Source organism: Pyxicephalus adspersus, chromosome 4 (assembly GCF_032062135.1).
Source record: "Pyxicephalus adspersus chromosome 4, UCB_Pads_2.0, whole genome shotgun sequence".
NCBI lineage: Eukaryota > Metazoa > Chordata > Amphibia > Anura > Pyxicephalidae > Pyxicephalus > Pyxicephalus adspersus.
Window position 1 is genome coordinate 38,821,438 of NC_092861.1, and position 17,910 is coordinate 38,839,347.

General features: G+C 36.8%; 1 protein-coding gene and 1 non-coding gene across 3 annotated transcripts in view; both read left to right on the forward strand.

The window, feature by feature from the left end:
* PLOD2 (procollagen-lysine,2-oxoglutarate 5-dioxygenase 2) overlaps window positions 1–17,910 on the forward strand; it is an 81,491-nt gene that overhangs the window by 30,162 nt on the left and 33,419 nt on the right. For both annotated transcript variants that reach the window (XM_072407905.1, XM_072407906.1), the window contains exons 3-5: window positions 497–633; window positions 11,590–11,753; window positions 16,413–16,525. In XM_072407905.1, the coding sequence (XP_072264006.1) occupies window positions 497–633; window positions 11,590–11,753; window positions 16,413–16,525 (414 nt within the window). The remainder of the gene's footprint in view (window positions 1–496; window positions 634–11,589; window positions 11,754–16,412; window positions 16,526–17,910) is intronic.
* On the forward strand, window positions 6,337–6,465 carry LOC140330240 (U6atac minor spliceosomal RNA). Its single transcript, XR_011920708.1, has one exon. It is a non-coding gene; the product is annotated as a U6atac minor spliceosomal RNA (small nuclear RNA).

Sequence of the window (17,910 nt, forward strand, 5' to 3'; positions counted from 1 at the left end):
TTTAAAAAAAAAAAAATTCATGAAAAACAGTGGATCACTTTTGGTACAGAAATCTAGACCTCAGTGTAACGCTCAGGTGGTTAAGCAGTACTGTGTTTTCCACTTCACATAAGCCAGTGCTGGCATTGTCTTTTCAGCTGTGCTCCCATATATTCCCTGGAAATTTTATAGTGTGTATATTATGTATAATTATAAACCTCAGGTAACATATATCATTTCCCTGTGGAGTTTCATGAAAATTTCCCATTCAGGAAGCACAAAATAGAGCAGACTGAAAAACCACCTGGATGTTAACTGCACATTGTATAATTGGAATCTTATTTATCAGAGAATGTTTGTTTGGAAACACTTTAGTCATTGGCCTAAACCTTTGTAAAAGCACTGCATGCCAAAATGTGTTTTTAATAGTGGCCTGGCTTATAACCACTTTATGATCTTATATTTTGAAATAAAGTATATCAATTTATACATATGTTTCTGATATGTTTTTTTCTAGGTTCTAGGAACTGGGCTAGACTGGAAAGGAGGAGATGTAGCAAATTCAATAGGAGGAGGTCAGAAAGTTCGCCTGTTAAAGGAGGCATTGGAAAGCTTACCTGACCAGGAGGACCTTATTGTTCTTTTCACAGACAGGTAAAAATACTTAAGATTTAAAATACTTTTTCTTTAGTGATTAATTATTATTTAGGGCATGACACAGAATTTAATCTATAAGTGAAATATGCTCATATTTTTTATCTCTTAGAACTACACTGACACTATGTTGGTTACCGAAGTTGCACACTATATTTTTGAAACCAACAACTTAAGGTTTTACTATTAAATATAATGTCTTCCCCAGTTGTCAAACATGTTCAGTAGTAACATTATCCAGAATCCTGTTGACTTACTAGCATGTTTAAGCTTTTTGGAAAAAAAGTAACTTGTGCTGGGATCAGACTTGCTTTTCTTTTGTAAAGTTTTAAAAAACGAGACCCAATATTTCATTGTGGAAATGTGACTTATTGATCAATGCTGCACTTCTATGATATTTTTAGGCTTCTAGTTTTTCACTCTTTGCTGCAAAATTCCAGGATCGTGGCCTATACTTACCTTGGTTAGCAAGGATATTTTTGTTTGCGTAATGTCATGGATTTACTTGATCTGTAGAGAGTGTAGAATGTATGTAGGGAGCTGGATAGTATCCTCTGGATTGCTAGTATAGAACAAACCAAAAAATCAGTCAGGTTGGACTAGGTAAAAATTGGTGTGACAAAGCTGTGATCACAAAAATATCATATGATGTTGGATAATCAAGTGGTAACAAAAGCACAATAGTTATACAAAGCTATGCTTCTATTTTTCTACTTTGGAGCACATTTAAGATGAAGGTGTAAAAATATAGAACCTATAGTATTCTATATTATATTATTTTTTCTGCAAACTTTTTTTGTGAACTTCTTACATAAAGGTGTATGCATATTCTATGTGTGGTCTTGGTGTCTCCGATCTAAATTTTACAAATGTGCATCAATATGATTTATCAGTTTCTTAGTTTAAAATGTCTGATTTAAATGTTTTTTCAAAGGCTGTGCTTTCGGGGTAATTAAATTTGTATGGGGGGGGGGTCACCGTCCCAGGATTAAACACACATCTTTAGGTAGATGCAAACAAGTTGGGGGGCATGGGCCTACCTGATTTTGAACTGTACCATGTCACTGCCTTACTTACCAGCGTGGTAGAATGGCAATTTAAACCAGAATGCAAAATCTCCACTCTGCTAGAACAAGACCTCCCCCCCCCCAGACCTAGGAGTGGTGGCTTGGACGCCAGTTACTATAGATTCCCCTCAACCATCTCATTACCCTCTCACCTTTGCCCCTCTATGAATTTGGCGTTTCCTTTAGGGATCGCTTATCTCTCTCCTCTATTCCATCTCCTCTCGCCCCCTTGTTTGACAGCCCCTCCTTCTTTTTGGGCTAAAATAAAACAAGCTAGCGGGATTTACAAAGGAAATGTTGGCCTAAAACCAGATATTTTCTGGATCCAATCCAAGGTACCATCATTTCTACAAACTCTGGTCCAACACGCCCGTTATCCTGGCTGTCCTCCATGCAACTATTGAACTTATGCAAATCTGTGCATCTCTCACCCAACATACATATCATCTGAACCTTATCAGCACCAGATTCTTCTAATTTATCAAATCCTCATTGGGCATTATAACTCATCTACACCTAAATTTGTGCCTATATGGCATAGGGATCTGGACATGAGATTGCAGAGTCGGACTGGCTGTCATCCTATGAACTCGCTCACAAATCTTCGGTATGTGGCTATACACAGGAGAAAAAATTTTAAAACTCTATCACGATGGTATAGAGATCCTGTTTTTCTCCATCATATGTTCCCCTCTACTCCTAGTGTCTGCTGGTGATGCGGGAGGGAGGAGGAGGGGGACTACTTCCACATCTGGTGGTCATGCCACACTCTGCAACCATTTTGGGATGAAGTGTTTACTATTTGCTCAGATTTATATGGTATTCCCCTGGCTCCCTCCTCGAAGATGGCTCTACTCTCCGTAATGCTAATCCCCCCCCCCCCCCCAAGAATTATAAAAAAACTATACATTGTCACCTGTTGGCAGCTGCCCGCCAGCTTTTACCGCTATAATGGAAGCAGACCTCTGCCCCCTCCCTTGCTTTTTGGGTTGACAAGGTTAATGATATCATGAGGATGGAAGAAATTAAAGTGTTTAATATTGATTGCATGGACAAATGTAGAGCATGCTGGGCATGTTGGGAGCATTTAGCTCCTTCTCTGCATTGAAATCTAGTCTGGGCTCCACCCCCTCCCCAGCCCTTCTTAAATCCAATGCCCCCATAAGGAATCTACACCCTTACCCTCCTTCCCACTCTATCTATCTCTCCCAGGTCCTACACTTCTTTCCCCCATTCATAATACTACCACACACATTACAAGAAAAAGGTTAATGTTGGGCTCCTACCTAATATGTTGCAATCTTTATTGTTGGTCTTGAGAAGTTAGTGTAACAATATAGTGACCTGCGCTGGACAATAGTATTCTGTGCCAATTTAAAAAATGCCTGTTATATTGTCTTTATCTCCTCCTGACCAACTGAGTCTTTGTATGTTGTTTGATGTTTGTACTTTACAATTTGCACTTTGTATACCTATTGTACACTGTATTATATTTTTCTTGTTAACTTCAATAAATATATATTTACCCATAACATGTCTGATTTATGGGGAATATGCCTTTAAATTTAATGCATGATCCACAAAGATCAAAAACACAGATTAAGCAGATGGTTTTGCTGACCTGGCTCACTGGTGGTTACTGGAATCATTCATTACCTCCTTCCTGGTTGACCCATAGCTATGCAGCAGTCATGTTTAAGTAACTTGAACAAGGGAAGGAAAATTGTGAATTACATTCAGGGAGACTTCACATGTTCAACTGATCTTTTGTACTGGTGATGACGTGTATTTTAGAAATGTCTGTAGGGGGAATATGATCCCAAACTCAGAGCAATAAATGAATTATAAATGGAGACCTATGACTATTTGTTAAAATAAATCAAACCATTTGTAATTTTGGAAATCCCCCTCTTCTGAATATCCTCTCATCTTTTAGCACTTTCATCTACTGTTCTGTGACTATATGTATTTACTGGTTGTATGGATTGTTTAACTTTTTTTTTTGAGTGTACTTTACATTCCTGGAATATTTTAATCATAGATTCTTTGACTTGATAACTGGCAACACAATAAATAACAAAATAGTACTGAATTAGAAAAAGTGAAATATTTGGTTACCTTAAACTGTCATAGATTTAAAATAGAGTAAAGTAGCAGCCATTTAATCAACCCAGCAGTATTTAGTTGACAATTCTCCAATATTTTATTTACTTCTGCTGTTTTTGATGAGGTTCACTATGCAAAATCTGGCAAAACGTGTAGCTTAAACAGATGCACTCCGTAGATCACTAATCATTATTATTAAACAGTATTTATATAGCACCAACATATTACACAGTGCTGTACATTACATAGGGGTTGCAAATGACAGACCAATACAGACAGTTACACAGGAGGAGAGGACCCTGCCCCGAAGAGCTTACAATCCAAGAGGTGTAGGGAAGTAACACACAATAGGAGGGGGGGGATATGGAATAGTGGGAAGTAGTAGGATTTTTACCTGCTGTCAGTAACTGATATCTTCTGCTAATATTACCCTACAAAAATTGTGTAATACAAAGTATTTAAACCATATATTAACATTTATTTCTGTATCTTGGTGGGAAAAATCAGCCTCTGGCCTCTGATGCATCTTGAAATACCCAAAACTGAAATGAATGAAAAGTCTCTAGAATCTATTCACCTGGTTAAACAGCTTTATTTTGCTAAAAACATCAACTCGTGAAAAGCTATTTGTCTAGGTTAAAGGACTTTTAAATATTACATCTTTGATCTAGCTAGAAGATCATTTATATTTTCATGTAGGGATTAGTAATGTCACTTGCTAATAAATAAAATGCAATGTTTGGAACCCACAGTTGTGCTAGAAATTGTAATGCATAGCTTGAAACATAATATCATAACGAGCGTTCAGGGGAGGTTCTTTGTTCAGAAAATTGAAGATTTGGTTCTGAAAAGCTAAACCTAAACCTCTGTGATTTTAGAATGCACTGAATTTGGTGAAAATTCATTAAAGTCAAGCAACATGCTAATTGTGTGTTCATATAATAATGGACACTGCTTTTTAATGTGAATGGTTCTATTGATATTGTTAAATTATAAAAACCAATACAGGGCTGGTTTATAATTCAGCAATTTGTTGTCATCAAACTTGCATAGAAAGCCCACCACAGCTGTATGTAGTAATTTAAAAAAATGGGATGGGTGCCATATTCCAACCAGACCCTTATCCAGGCATTCAGCCTGGGTGGCCTAGAAAGGGAGTCAGCAAATGTGCAATCCTTCGTCTTATTCCAGGCCATATTCCTTTCAATATTAGGAAGGGAGATGGCAAGGAATGCAGGAAATAGAATCTGGGAAACTCTTTTTATAAATAAACAAGATATTTGCTTAACTACAGGGAAGAAGTAATGGGGTATCCCTTAACAATTCCCACAAAATGAATTCACAAAGATAACTTAAATTTACCACAAGAAATTCCAGGCAATATCATTGACCAAATAAGGTTAACTAAAAGTAAAAAAAAAAAAGAATAATTTAACTTTTTTTGGTAAATACTTAAGGGATACTATGTCTCACTGTTCACTTGCCTGTGAGAGAGGCAGTTATCAGGCTGCCCTCTTTAAAATAGGATCCAGATTTTACTATCACCCTAACATACCTTTTGGGTCACTTGGAGGTGGGGAACTGCCCCCTTGTCACCAAACATTGGTAAAAGTGTACTTTGCAACCGGACAACACCATGCTGTTCCTCCCCTAGCAAGGTTTTCCTGCAATGTTGGAAGGCATAAGGCTTGATAAAGTACAGGAACCAAGGACTGTACCCCCCCTTCACTTTTGCTGCTTACACAGTCTGCATGCCTAGATAAGGGTCCGGTTGGAATTAAAGTGAACCTCACTCCATTTTTTTTCCGCCTAAATTCCTTTCCTAATAATTTTAATAGTGTTCAGAGTTTTGCAGACCTTCGGCCTGACACAGGCATGTTCAAGCAAAACTAAAAAAAAGTGAGTGTTTGGTTTTCAAATGTAAAAAAAATGGTATTCCACTACTGTTTATCCTAATGTCCTTGTAATTGACCTTATTAGTGTGCAAGTAATTATTTGCAAGTGTTGACAAATAGTAATGGGGATGGGAGGATAATACTTTGCAATTTTCTGGGGCTGTTTTACATTATACATTGACAGCATGACATTAAATTCCTCCCTCACTCCCTGGATCCAAGTGGAATTTGTGGGGTGTGCAGTAAATTTGCACTCCTCTGTAAACATTACCAAGGCAAAAACTAATGCCTTGAATTAAAGTTCATAGGCATGAAGAAGTTGCTTTTTTATTTTTACTGTACTATTTGCATATATAAAATTGTGTTATCTACTGTAAATGTTCTTTAATGCCACAGTTTACCAAGACTGCATCAGTTCTCAAATCAACTGTAGCATAACTATTATTATTATACAGTATTTTTATAGCGCCAACATATTTCACAGTGCTGTACATAAAATAGGGGTTGCAAATGACAGACAGATGCAGACAGTGTCTGCCCAGAAGACATGCCTACTTATAGTAAAATTGTTTCAAAACAATTAGTAACATGGTCTAAAATCCCATGTATAGACACTGGACATACAATTAATTTCAATGCAATATGAAAGGAGAGGAGGTTATTGCTCCAATGACAATGATAGAGGTTTTCCCTGTGACTTTCACAGAATATATTCAGTTAAAGCATTGTCACCTACTATGTTGCATCTCTGACTATGTTTTTTAGAAGTTTGGGTTTGCCTAGTCTAACTCCATCATTAAAGTGAAGTATTGAATTGTATTATAATATAAAAGTTTACAATGACTTGAACTAACTTGGCTCTGGATAGATCACTTAACATAAATAAACCAAAGCAGAAATATTTCTAAATCCAGCCTAATGGCTACCACGTCAATGACAGGTACTCTGTTGTTTGCAGGATTACCAGGTAAAAAATAAGAGAACTTCATTAAAAGCTTGGCATGCTGCAATATAACATTCTTGTTTTGAGCTTTAGATTTTTAAAGCAAAACTCTTTGCCAGCAGAGTCTTGGATGTAGTTTTAAATATATGGAATGTGTTTGGGCAATTGTAAAAGATGCAGCTGTTTGTCAAATGTAATAAAGGTTTTGGGTTTATGAAAGGCAGACAGTTCACCTACCATAGCAGATGTTGTAATCCATAGCTGCATTCAGATCTTAACCGGTCTCTGTAATTAGCATGTGAAAGTTCCCTATTATAGGTCCTGAAACAATGCCTAAAAATGGAAAGAAAATGTGCTCTGTTATAGTCATTTTGAGGCAGCATGCATATAAATCGTCCGCTACTGAACATGTTTTCCTGTCCATGTGTCTGTAGACAGTAGAACAATACTCTTTATTACATAGGAGCTCATTGCTTATGTAGACATCCAGATGACGGCAGGTAGGGCAGCATTGCTGAGCAGTGAGATAACTGCTTATTCATTCTAGACTGTCTCACTGCTGCAATCAGATATTCTTTTCATCTGACTTCTGTCTGCCTCCTGAAAGCTGACTTAACTAGCCTGTAAGTGAAAAAATCCACCTGCATCGTGCTGGGCATTTTAAACATTTGTGATCCCAATCATATAATATATGCATACAGGCTGCTGTCTATATTTGGATAGTCCTATAATTGGAATTCAGGTTAAAATCTGAGGCAATGGACTTTTCTGTTCATTGAAGAATGTTTGTTTTTTTGTTTAATTGTTTTGTCTAAACAGAAATACGATTATATTACACAGATTATAAATAAAGAATACTTTCTACACATTTCACCCAGTCTGCAATCCTGCAGTATTTTCTTTTGATTAGCGATCTTGATGTAAAAAGCAGTAGAGGACGCAAACTAAATTCTTCGACCATCTGGAGAATCTGACAGTCAGAAATACATAAGGTGCCGATTCTAGATTCAGTACTTATTGGGTACCTTACCAGGAGTAATTACTAATGATTATTTTCATACCTAGGAATGTGTTTCTAAATGTCAGTAACCTCATGTGTTGTTACCCTAAGCCTTTCCAGGTCATGGGCAGTGTTGGCTTTTCAAAAATCTAGTTTAATATAGGAACGCCAGCAATTAATCACTGGGTGATTGAATAATCCTCTCCCTATGGTGTAAACTAAATAGAATCCTATGAATGTGAATAAAACTGCAGTACAATAATGGATTTCTAAATCCCTACTTCTGTAGCTGACACCATAGGAAGCCGATTTCTCATCACCTAAAATTGTGTGTGTGATTTGCACATAAAACACGGGTGCTCGCCAGTTATCCCACCTATAATCCTGCACACAGAATCTAAAAACAGGAAGTACCCAATTACACAAATGGAATGAGGCAGTTTTAAAGCCAAACTCTTATTTCCTATTGTTTCGTGGAAATAACGTTTCTTTCAGCATTTTGGTAAGCTTATTCTGTCTGTGACACAAGAACAAGAAATAGGAAGGGCTGTTGTCAGAAAGACAGGGAAGTTTACAACAGCATCAGAAACTTTTTATCTGCTTCAATCATCCGCCACTCTATTAAAAATGTGTTTTTGATCTCATTTGTGCCTCAGTTGGAAAGCTTTTTCTAGTACTTCCAGGCCTGAAAAGAAGTAAAGGGAAATTCAATCCCTCCACTTTATCTTAAAGAAAATAAAAGGTTTAGCCTGCTTTCATGCTTTAATGTAAACCCCTCACGACTTTATCTATATCAAAGATTTGCTTTTAGTTATACTCTAGATATGGCCAAACAATAAATAAAAGGCTTATTTCTGGGCAGGGTCTTCTCCTCCTCTAGTATCACTGTCTGTCCCTATTTAATGTACAGCGCTTCGTGTGTTGGAGCTTTAGGCTTAATCTACACGGACGTTTTAGCATTTAACCTGAGGCTTTTAAAGCCCATGTTTGAAATGTACATGCATTCCAATAGGCTAATCTACACCAGGATGTTTCCTTAAGGCATGTTTATGAGCTTTATCTATAACGTTGCTTGCAATGTTTAAAACATTAAATGAGGGTTAACACTGGAAAACGCCAGTAAATGTTTCCATTGATTTCAAAGTTAAAAACGCAGGAAAACACAGCATAGGTGTTTCCTAGCGTTTTTAACGCAAGCTTTAAAACGCTAATAAAAGTGCATAAAACACAATAGGAACGTTTACATGCGTTTTTAAAAATGCCTGTGTAGACCCAGCCTCATAAACACAGTTTAATAAAATAATTATTAAAACAATTTACAGGTATAAGCTCTTCGGGGCAGGGTCTTCTCCTCCTCCTGTGTATTTGTCTGTCATTTTCAACTCCCCTTTTTAATGTACAGCGCTGTTTAATATGTTGGCGCTATACTAATGCTGTTTAATAATAATAATAATAATAATAATAAAAGCTGTAACATCCAATTATCTAATCTCTACCCATTTCCCTGTTTCCTGATTCTTGTGTTGTAATCTTATCATGATATATCTCTTACTATGTGGCTGAAATATCTGATGATATGAATGCTTTTAAAACCTTGTTGGTAAAACACATGGAAATGCAAGCAACACTCCAAACTATTCATTTTACAAATAAATAACACATTCTGCACACAATTTCTAATAACCTAAATTTGCTTGTGACATTTATTGCTCTTAATGAAAAATTACAAAATTATAAAAACATTATTACTATTATTATTATTATTATCAATAATTGTAAACAGTATATAGCGCCTACATATTACACAGCGCTGTACAATAAATAAGGGTTGCAAATGACAGACAGATACAGACAGTGACACAGGAGGAAGAGAGGACCCTGCCCAGAAGAGTTTACAATCTAAGCGATTAAAATTCAACTTCTTTTTAAAATTTGAAACTGTCAATCAATAAATTGCCATTAAATAGGGATATTTATTCCACTGTATATTTTAATTCTGTTTGTATAAAAGTTGTAAAAAAGCACTGTCATCATAGTAATAGTGCTTGCAAATATTTTATCCACCTAGTAAAACGTGGTTGCTACAGTCTTTCTCTTACAGTCCTTCCATTCAGTAAATGTGCACAAAAAGGACTCCCCAACTTTAAGGCGTTTAGCTGTCAAAATATAATTTGTGCAGGGAGCAGCCATTCCATTATAGTGCAGCCTCTCTGTGTCTTCTCTTCCATTTGTAATCTTTGTTAAGAGATTGCATGTTTTAAGGCTTTTCGAGAACTCCAAAAGCAATGTAGCTAGGTCATACTGTAATTGGAACATACTGCAATTCTTCAAATTGTGCTGTATTGTCAGACCTTTAAAAAATAAGATTAATAATAGGCGAAGGGCCACATTACTTGGTGTTTAGTGAAGACGGGAATAATAGGGGTAGTTGTTTTGATTTAAACTGATCGGTGGGTGAAGGGGAGTGATAGTGGCCTGAGGGGAGGGACAAGGGGCAATGATAAAAGGGGGGGGGGCTAGCTGGAGGGGAGAGGCCAGTTTTTTGAAGAAGTAAAGCCAAGGGAAGAAAATTGCCAACCCTCCCTCCCAGTAGTTAAGGCATTTGGGATAAGTATGTCATGGCAGCGTGGGTGGTTCTTTGGTTGGTCCATGGGAGTTATAAATTCATAAAAACGGGAATGGGAACCCTTCATAGTATGGATTTCTGTAGTGGGTTGTCGTGGTGGCAAGGAGGAAGCCGAGGATGCCCGCTAACTGTTCCCGAGCCGCTATGGTAGTGGCTGGGAGCCTGTTGTGCTGAGCCATGGTACCTTAGGAAAAGTTGGTAGAGTGGGGGTACTCTCATGGACCTTTAAATTATAAAAATATACCTGTTTGAAAGTGTGGAAAATATTTTAAAATGTTTAAATGATGAAATGCTTTAAATAGTGTGTTCTTTTTGTTTTAGTGGTATATGTTAAATGTTGATATTCCTGGTTGTAGCAATAAAATAGGCTGCTATGGCCAAAAAGTTTTTTTTACTAGAAAACAGTTGTGTAAATATAAGGGGCATGTTGGTGGGGAAAAGTTTTAAAGGGTAACGGTGAAATTCTGTTCATCTAATCTACTTTTGTCAAGTATTCAACATATATAAGATCAAATAAAGCTTCAACATACTAAATAATTTTGCATGGGTTTAATAATACTTTAAGGGCCATGTTCCAACTTTTTTTTTCCATTTTACTGAAATTTGCTTTTTTTAGTTTTATCATGGACTTGTGGTTACTTTGTAGGCTTCTGTGGAAAATCTGTATCTGCTTCTTGTCTCTGAAATGACTGCAGTGCTGACATTGTATAAAATGGATACAGCCACTGCTGGGAAAAACAGTCATCCTGAGCTTCTATTTAAATATTCCTCAGAACAAAGAACCAGGCAGCAGAATTTGTATATAATTTGTGTAACAGTTGTAACATTCAGTTGTTTTATTTATAATTAGGGTTAGGGAAATTAAAAGTTTTAATTTACCTAAAAATTCAAATTAAATATTACCATTTTGGTGAAATACATTGGAGTCAGTAGAGGAAAAGTGTAATTGTATTCAAACCATGAAAAAAATATAATACAGGTAGTCCCCAGGTTACATACGAGATAGGGACTGTAGGTTTGTTCCTAAGTTGAATTAGTATGTAAGTCAGAACAGGTAAATAGCCTTCTTCTGCAAATAGCCCCTGGGTGGATATAGAGGCACTTTTTTATTTATTTGTCCTGTACATATTCTTTTTCTTAGAAAAATGTAGACCACATATAAAAAATTGTTTTCATTTTGATAAACTTAGTTATTTTTTGCCAAAATCCATTTGGCAAATTCAATTGGGAAGAACAGAATTAGGTAGTATACAGGAAATACAATAATGTTTGCTTTGTAAACTTTGTTTTAACACCACTGGTTACATTTTTTTTTCTAGCTATGATGTCATCTTTTCTGGAGGCCCAGAAGAATTACTGAAAAAGTTCCAACAAACAAATCACAAGGTTGTATTTGCTGCAGAAGCATTGGTGTGGCCAGACAAGAGATTAGGTGACAAGTACCCCGTGGTGCACAGTGGGAAACGATTTCTTAACTCAGGAGGTAAAACTTTGTATGTGCTAATTCTTTGAGATTCTAAACTCAATGTCTGATAACAGATTAATTTGTCATTACCATATATGGCTGTCTTAATAAGGTATACACCTATGTAAGTCATTTAGTAATCGCCAAGCCGTCCCTTTATATAGTTATTCTTTACAGTGTATGTCAAAAATAAAAACAATTTATACTGTACAGTACTAATAGTACATATGTTCTGTGCATACACACCTTCCCATATGTTATGCCTTTAAAATACTGTACATATATTTAAAAAATCAGTTTATGCGCTAAATATCTGTGAACTTTATGCTTTGGCTGACAACATGGTTCCTTTTCTGCACCGAAATCCTAACTAGTGTTGTAAGCCTTCCTGCTTGACTACAGAACTCTTAGTCAACACTCCTTTTTTATATTCATATTGCAAAAAGCCTGCCTACAGACTGTGCTCGGAGAACAAGCTCTTGGCAGATGGCGAGATGCCTATGTGGAGATTTGTTTTATGTCTGAGATAATATAAGTTAGTAAAAGAAAACAAAATATTTTTTGTATATGCTCCACAGGATAAGATAGAAACTTGAGATTAAATTTGGGTCATTCTTGGATATATATTAGGTTTTGGTCTGCTGCAGTGAATAAAATAAGCCTGCATTAACATGCCCTGATTTAAAGCAGAGCATTTTTTTTTAAATTGGCTAACACACCAACAGACCAGAACCTTGCATGGTACATTTTTGGAACACTGCAAAGCTCATTGGTAACATTGTGGCAAAAAATTGCACTGAGAAGGTGCACTGGTGTTTAATTCAGCATAATGATGCATAACATGCGGTACACAGTGGTGTGAACAAGCCTTTAATGTATACTTAAACCCTAGAAAAACAGTGGATTTTTTTTTTTTTTTGGCCATGTATATTTTCTGAAAATACAGGAAAGCAAACATTTGTTTATCTTGCCAGAAATCTAGTGTCCTTGTAACCTTTTGTGCACCGGACTGAATTTCTGAAACCATAATATGAGCTTTCTAAGTTCGCTTTTGTGAATGACTTCCCCAAATGATATGGCAATGCGAGAGGGAGGCGTATATTGTTGGTGTCCAGATAGGTCAAGAAGACAATCTAGTGTGACAACACTTCTTCATAAATGCAGCAAAGTGTTGAAATTACTCATAGAAAGGGAATAATTGTAGTTACTAGGGATGAGCAAGCAAAATTTTAAAATTCAATCTTGCGGCGAATTGGAACGTTCTCGCTTACCGAACATGTAAGCTAGAATGGCCTGTGTAAATTTGGCTGTCAAGATCAAATTTTTTGGGACCTGCAAGAGCAATCGCTGGTTGCTGATTGCTCTTGCAGCCCTGTAGTATGTGTTCTTGGATAGAGATTCTCTATCCAAGAACACAGAGTCCGGCAGCTGTGCTCATCATGAATGAACGCAGCTGTGGGAATCATTCTGTGATGAGTCTCATGGCCGCATTCATTGATGAGCAGAAAGTGGGAGTATCGCGGCTCATCAATGAATGCAACCGTGAGAATCATCACAGGATGATTCCAAAAGCTGCGTTTATTCATGATGAGCACAGCCGGGGGAATCACACTAACTGACATCATACCGAGACTCATCCTGTGCCCGATTCCTGGACACTAGAGCTTAAATGGTGGCTTGTCCTCATTTAACTTCTAGTGCCCAGGGATCGCACACAGGAGGATTTCCTTGGCTGCATTGCAGCCGCGCTACTCCTCCTGTAATGATTTCGGTTTAGGGTTGATGGATTTTTTTCATGATGTAAAACCACAAGAGGGCTGCATGCTTTATTGAATTTGGCACTGCCATGCAGGAACAGACAAGTGCCTTCCCCAAATAGTTGCTACAAAGTTGAAAGTAGTTACCTTAAATGTCTTTGTATTGTATGCTGTAGAATTAAATGCATCTCTTAATACAAAGCATTTGGGAGGCTTTTACAGTATGTTGTGTATGTAAGTCAATGTTAGTACAGGTTGACCATCAAAAATCCGGCAACCTCCGGACCTGAGGACTGCCGGATTTTCGAAAGTTCCGTTTTTGTTTTTTTTTCTTTTTTTTTTTTACTACTCCCCTCCACACACAGACCAGTCTTCCTCTAGAAGCACCCACGGACATCTGGCACAGTTCCAGGAAGCAGGCAACAGGGACGTCTCAAGGTGTATTTAGTGTAGCAAGCAAGACCTAACAATTGTTTCTGCAGAACAGAGCCATAAAAACATTACTGGCCAAACAGTGTACTACAGTCCCTGTATAAAAAAAGTGATCCCAAATTCATGTCCGAAAACTGAAGGAACCGGATTATCTATGGCTGAATTTTCAAGTGATTGATTGGAAGTTTCAAGCCATATCTGAAAGTAGATAAAACTTGTGGACACTTCCTGTAGTAGAAGTCTTTGGGAACATTTCTTAAAAGCTTTTAAATTACAGTTTTAGAAATGTTACACGTTTTCCTGCTTTTTGTGATGCTTGTGTAATGGTTAACGTTGATATCTTCTGAGAGCCATCATAAAAACCTCGAAATTGTTTGCACAGTTAACCACAAACTACATGGCAATGGTTAAATAAATAGGGCATTAGGTACATTCTGATAAATGTAAACTAGTCCTGACTGTCATAGTTTTATCAAAACTAATTTGAAACACAATAGAGATAAATTGTTAAACAACTTGTGGTTTGCATTTCTAAGGTTTATGGTTCATTCCTGAAGTTATCTGCATGGAGTTTGTATGAGTTCACATGTTTGCATGGTTTCTTTTGGATGCTCTGATTTCCTCCCACAACCCAAAACTTTTTGGGAGAGACCTTGGCTTTCCAAGTTGACCTTGAGTGTTTTCTTGTGTACTACTGTGGTAGATGCATCCAATTATAGAGGCTGATGTTAATGCTGCTGTAGAAAAAGTATCTGTACTTTATAAGTATGTAGGGTAAAAATCTGCCTGTCTTTTTATGCTGTTTTTCTCAGGGTCCATAAGGTGCCATAACATAATGGAAATACAGGATCTTGAAAAAGTAGAAAGCTTTGTGTTGGCCAGCATATCACTTACGCTTTCACGCTATTCTTACAGTTATTTAGAGCAACAGCAGAACTATACTTTCAAATTACTAAGTTCCCCTTAAATTACCACCTTCCCTGAAATTGCTAGCCAAAAAGGACTAAGCTGGGTTTGGATCTTACTCAAGTTTAAATAGAGTGCTTGTACTGTGCACAGCCTGCAATCAGTCTAAGTTGACCTTTTCTCTGGGACTCTGGGCTGAAACACAGAAGTTCTCATAACTGCCTTTTTCTATTTATCATGCTTCATTTAAAGCTCCGATGAAGCTTCCCACATATTAACCCTGTATTCTCTAGAGTCTAATGTTCCACTTTTTTAGACTTAATTAAATTCATAAAGTGTCAAGACATTTATATGGTGTAAAGACTGTAACTAGCGATTAAAACTATATAAAGGTTTTATTATTTTATGTTTTAGTAGTCAGTAAGTGGATCTACTAATGCTTAATAAACTTTATGAATTCTTAGAACATTATATGATCAGAAGCCTGGCCTAAAAGGATCAGTCCACCCAGATTTGTTATTTCAGTTTTTGCTAGATTGTGAATAGTTAACATAACACAGCAACTCCTTACTTCACTGAGGGAACTTTTTTTGGTAAGGTCTCTGTGCTTGTCCTCTGGGTTTGCTCATTATCATGATATTGAGAATGCAACCGGAGGTGCTGGAGGATGTTAGGGAGAATGGACACAAAGAATTAACAGGTGGACAGAAATGGTGAGCAGCCTGGCCATTCTCCAAAACGGCTCTGATGTGAAACAATCGTCTCCTTTTTTTAGGCAATGCTCCAGCCTCCATTAGCCTTTTCTACTCAGGATGGAGTTGCAGACTATGTCAGGGAAGCAGACAAATCCTGTATGGAACTCCTGGGTCACAAACACAACCTGCTCCAACACAGTTTAAACACAGAGCTCCCTGAAAGGAACAGACCATCTTTTACTGTAGATTATTAATCTACATTAAGCTGAATATTTACTGCACCTCCTTTGTAGATGGCATACCCATAGTGCCACTGAGAACTTCCAAGAAGAAGAGAATGTCCACACTGAAGTTATTATTTTTTTTTTTTTCGTCCAAACCAAATATGCTTTCTGCTCTTCTACATTACATCATGCTGTCGGATTTATGGTTTTGCTTTTTAAATCGAATCTTGCACTAAAATAGCAAAGTCCATATATCCCCTTGGGACCATTACATCCCCCCAAAAAAAGGCTTGTGGGTGGAAAAAACATTCTACTTAATTTATACCCCCTGCATTAAACACCTAAGGGAGGTTGATGTCCCCAGTGTCGGTGTGATGCCAGAAGATGTCTAGCAGCCCAAATTAGACAAACAATCCTCATCAAATTGAGTGTTGTCTCATGGAATCTGGCATATTTGGCATTCCACTGTGTCTCCGTGGAAGAATAACATTTATCCTGTCGGTAAAGAAGCAGGGGGTAAGGTATGTATATTACCTTGCTTTTAGGATGTTTCTTTCTTTTTCTAATTCCCTGAAGTATATTTTTAAATATTCCACTTGCTCCATTCCTAAACGAAAGAAAAGTTGGTTTTGCAGCAATTAACTATGTTTTTTTTTTTTTTAGGAATTATTGGATATTTACCTAATATAAAAAAAATTGCACAACAATGGACATTGCAAGATAATGATGATGATCAGCTTTTCTACACCAAAATTTACATTAATGCACTTCAACGGGTAAGACAAAGAAAATATTCTACATTCATTTTACTTTACAGAATTTATTACTGAAGGCCAAGTCTTGTGATGAGAAAGTTGTGTTCACATGAATTACTGGTAAATCCTTCTACTGGCACATTGAAGCTTCAGTAACACTAGCTTTTAAATATTTGGCATACCATGATAATGTTCCCTTCCCTTTAGAAAACGTTTTCATTTGTATTGGTATAAGTTGCACAGCTGCATAAAGAGTAAACTTGGTAATATAAAAACACAAAATAACATGAAACACTACTACTAACAATGGCCCTGAATTGGTTGCCCACCAAGCCATTGATGGCCATTTTTTTCTTAGACTTGCTTTTAAATGGCCTACACATTGGTTAATATATTTATTATACATCTGTACTTATGAATTTACATATCCTGGCAGAATTTATAAGAGATGTACCATCTTTTAAAGAAAACGTGAATGATCAGACAAAACACATTAAATTTACTTTTAGTGTGATCCAAGCTAAACTATATGGCATCACAAAATAGTACAACCATTATTCAAAACCTAGCAATGAGGAAAATAATAAGATGACCCGTGTTTACCTTAGTTTTTAATATTGTGTATTTCACTGTTTAGCATCAATTATGACATGCAGTCTTTTGTGATATTTGTGGATGAATCCCCTGCTTTTCTCACGTGTTAAAGCTGCCCATTCTGCTTGGCAAAAGGCCTTCAGGTCTGATTCTTTGGTTTTCTCTTGTTTTACACAGAGTGCTTGTTTAAGGTCTAGCCAGATGTAGCCAGTGAAGGGTTGACATTTCCTTGTGTTTTGGATCATTGTCACGTTGAAAGTGTCCTGTGCAGCTTCAAGCTTTATGAAAGCAAGTTGACCTCTATCTGGCAAACTTGAATTGAAATAAAAAAAAAAAAAAAAATTGCTAATAGTTGGCAAATCCTTCAATCCTGGACCACATCCATTCCAGTTTTGATGGTTCACCCAGATTCTCCTATGATAGTCTATCTTCCCCAGTTTTGGAAAGCTTTAATAAATCAGGTCCTTTGTGCTTATAAAACGTATCTGCTCCAGGTAGCCTACAAGCAATACTACCGACTAGTCCAGTTTCATCGGCTTTCATTTTCAGGAATAATTATCATAGTTCAGGCCCTTTTTTATGGATGCAGGAATTATTGCAGTTTTTGCTGTGGGTCACTGTACTGTGCACACAACTTAATATATTGAATGACCATAGACCCATTTAGTTTTATTTTACATCGAATGTCAACTTTTTTTATGGAACAATGGGGATTTCATCCAGAAATGTATTCCATATTCTCAGGATTAAGTTTCCAAGACATTCAAATGAATAGCCATATGTTGAATGACTTGTTCTGTAGCCAGTGTTCC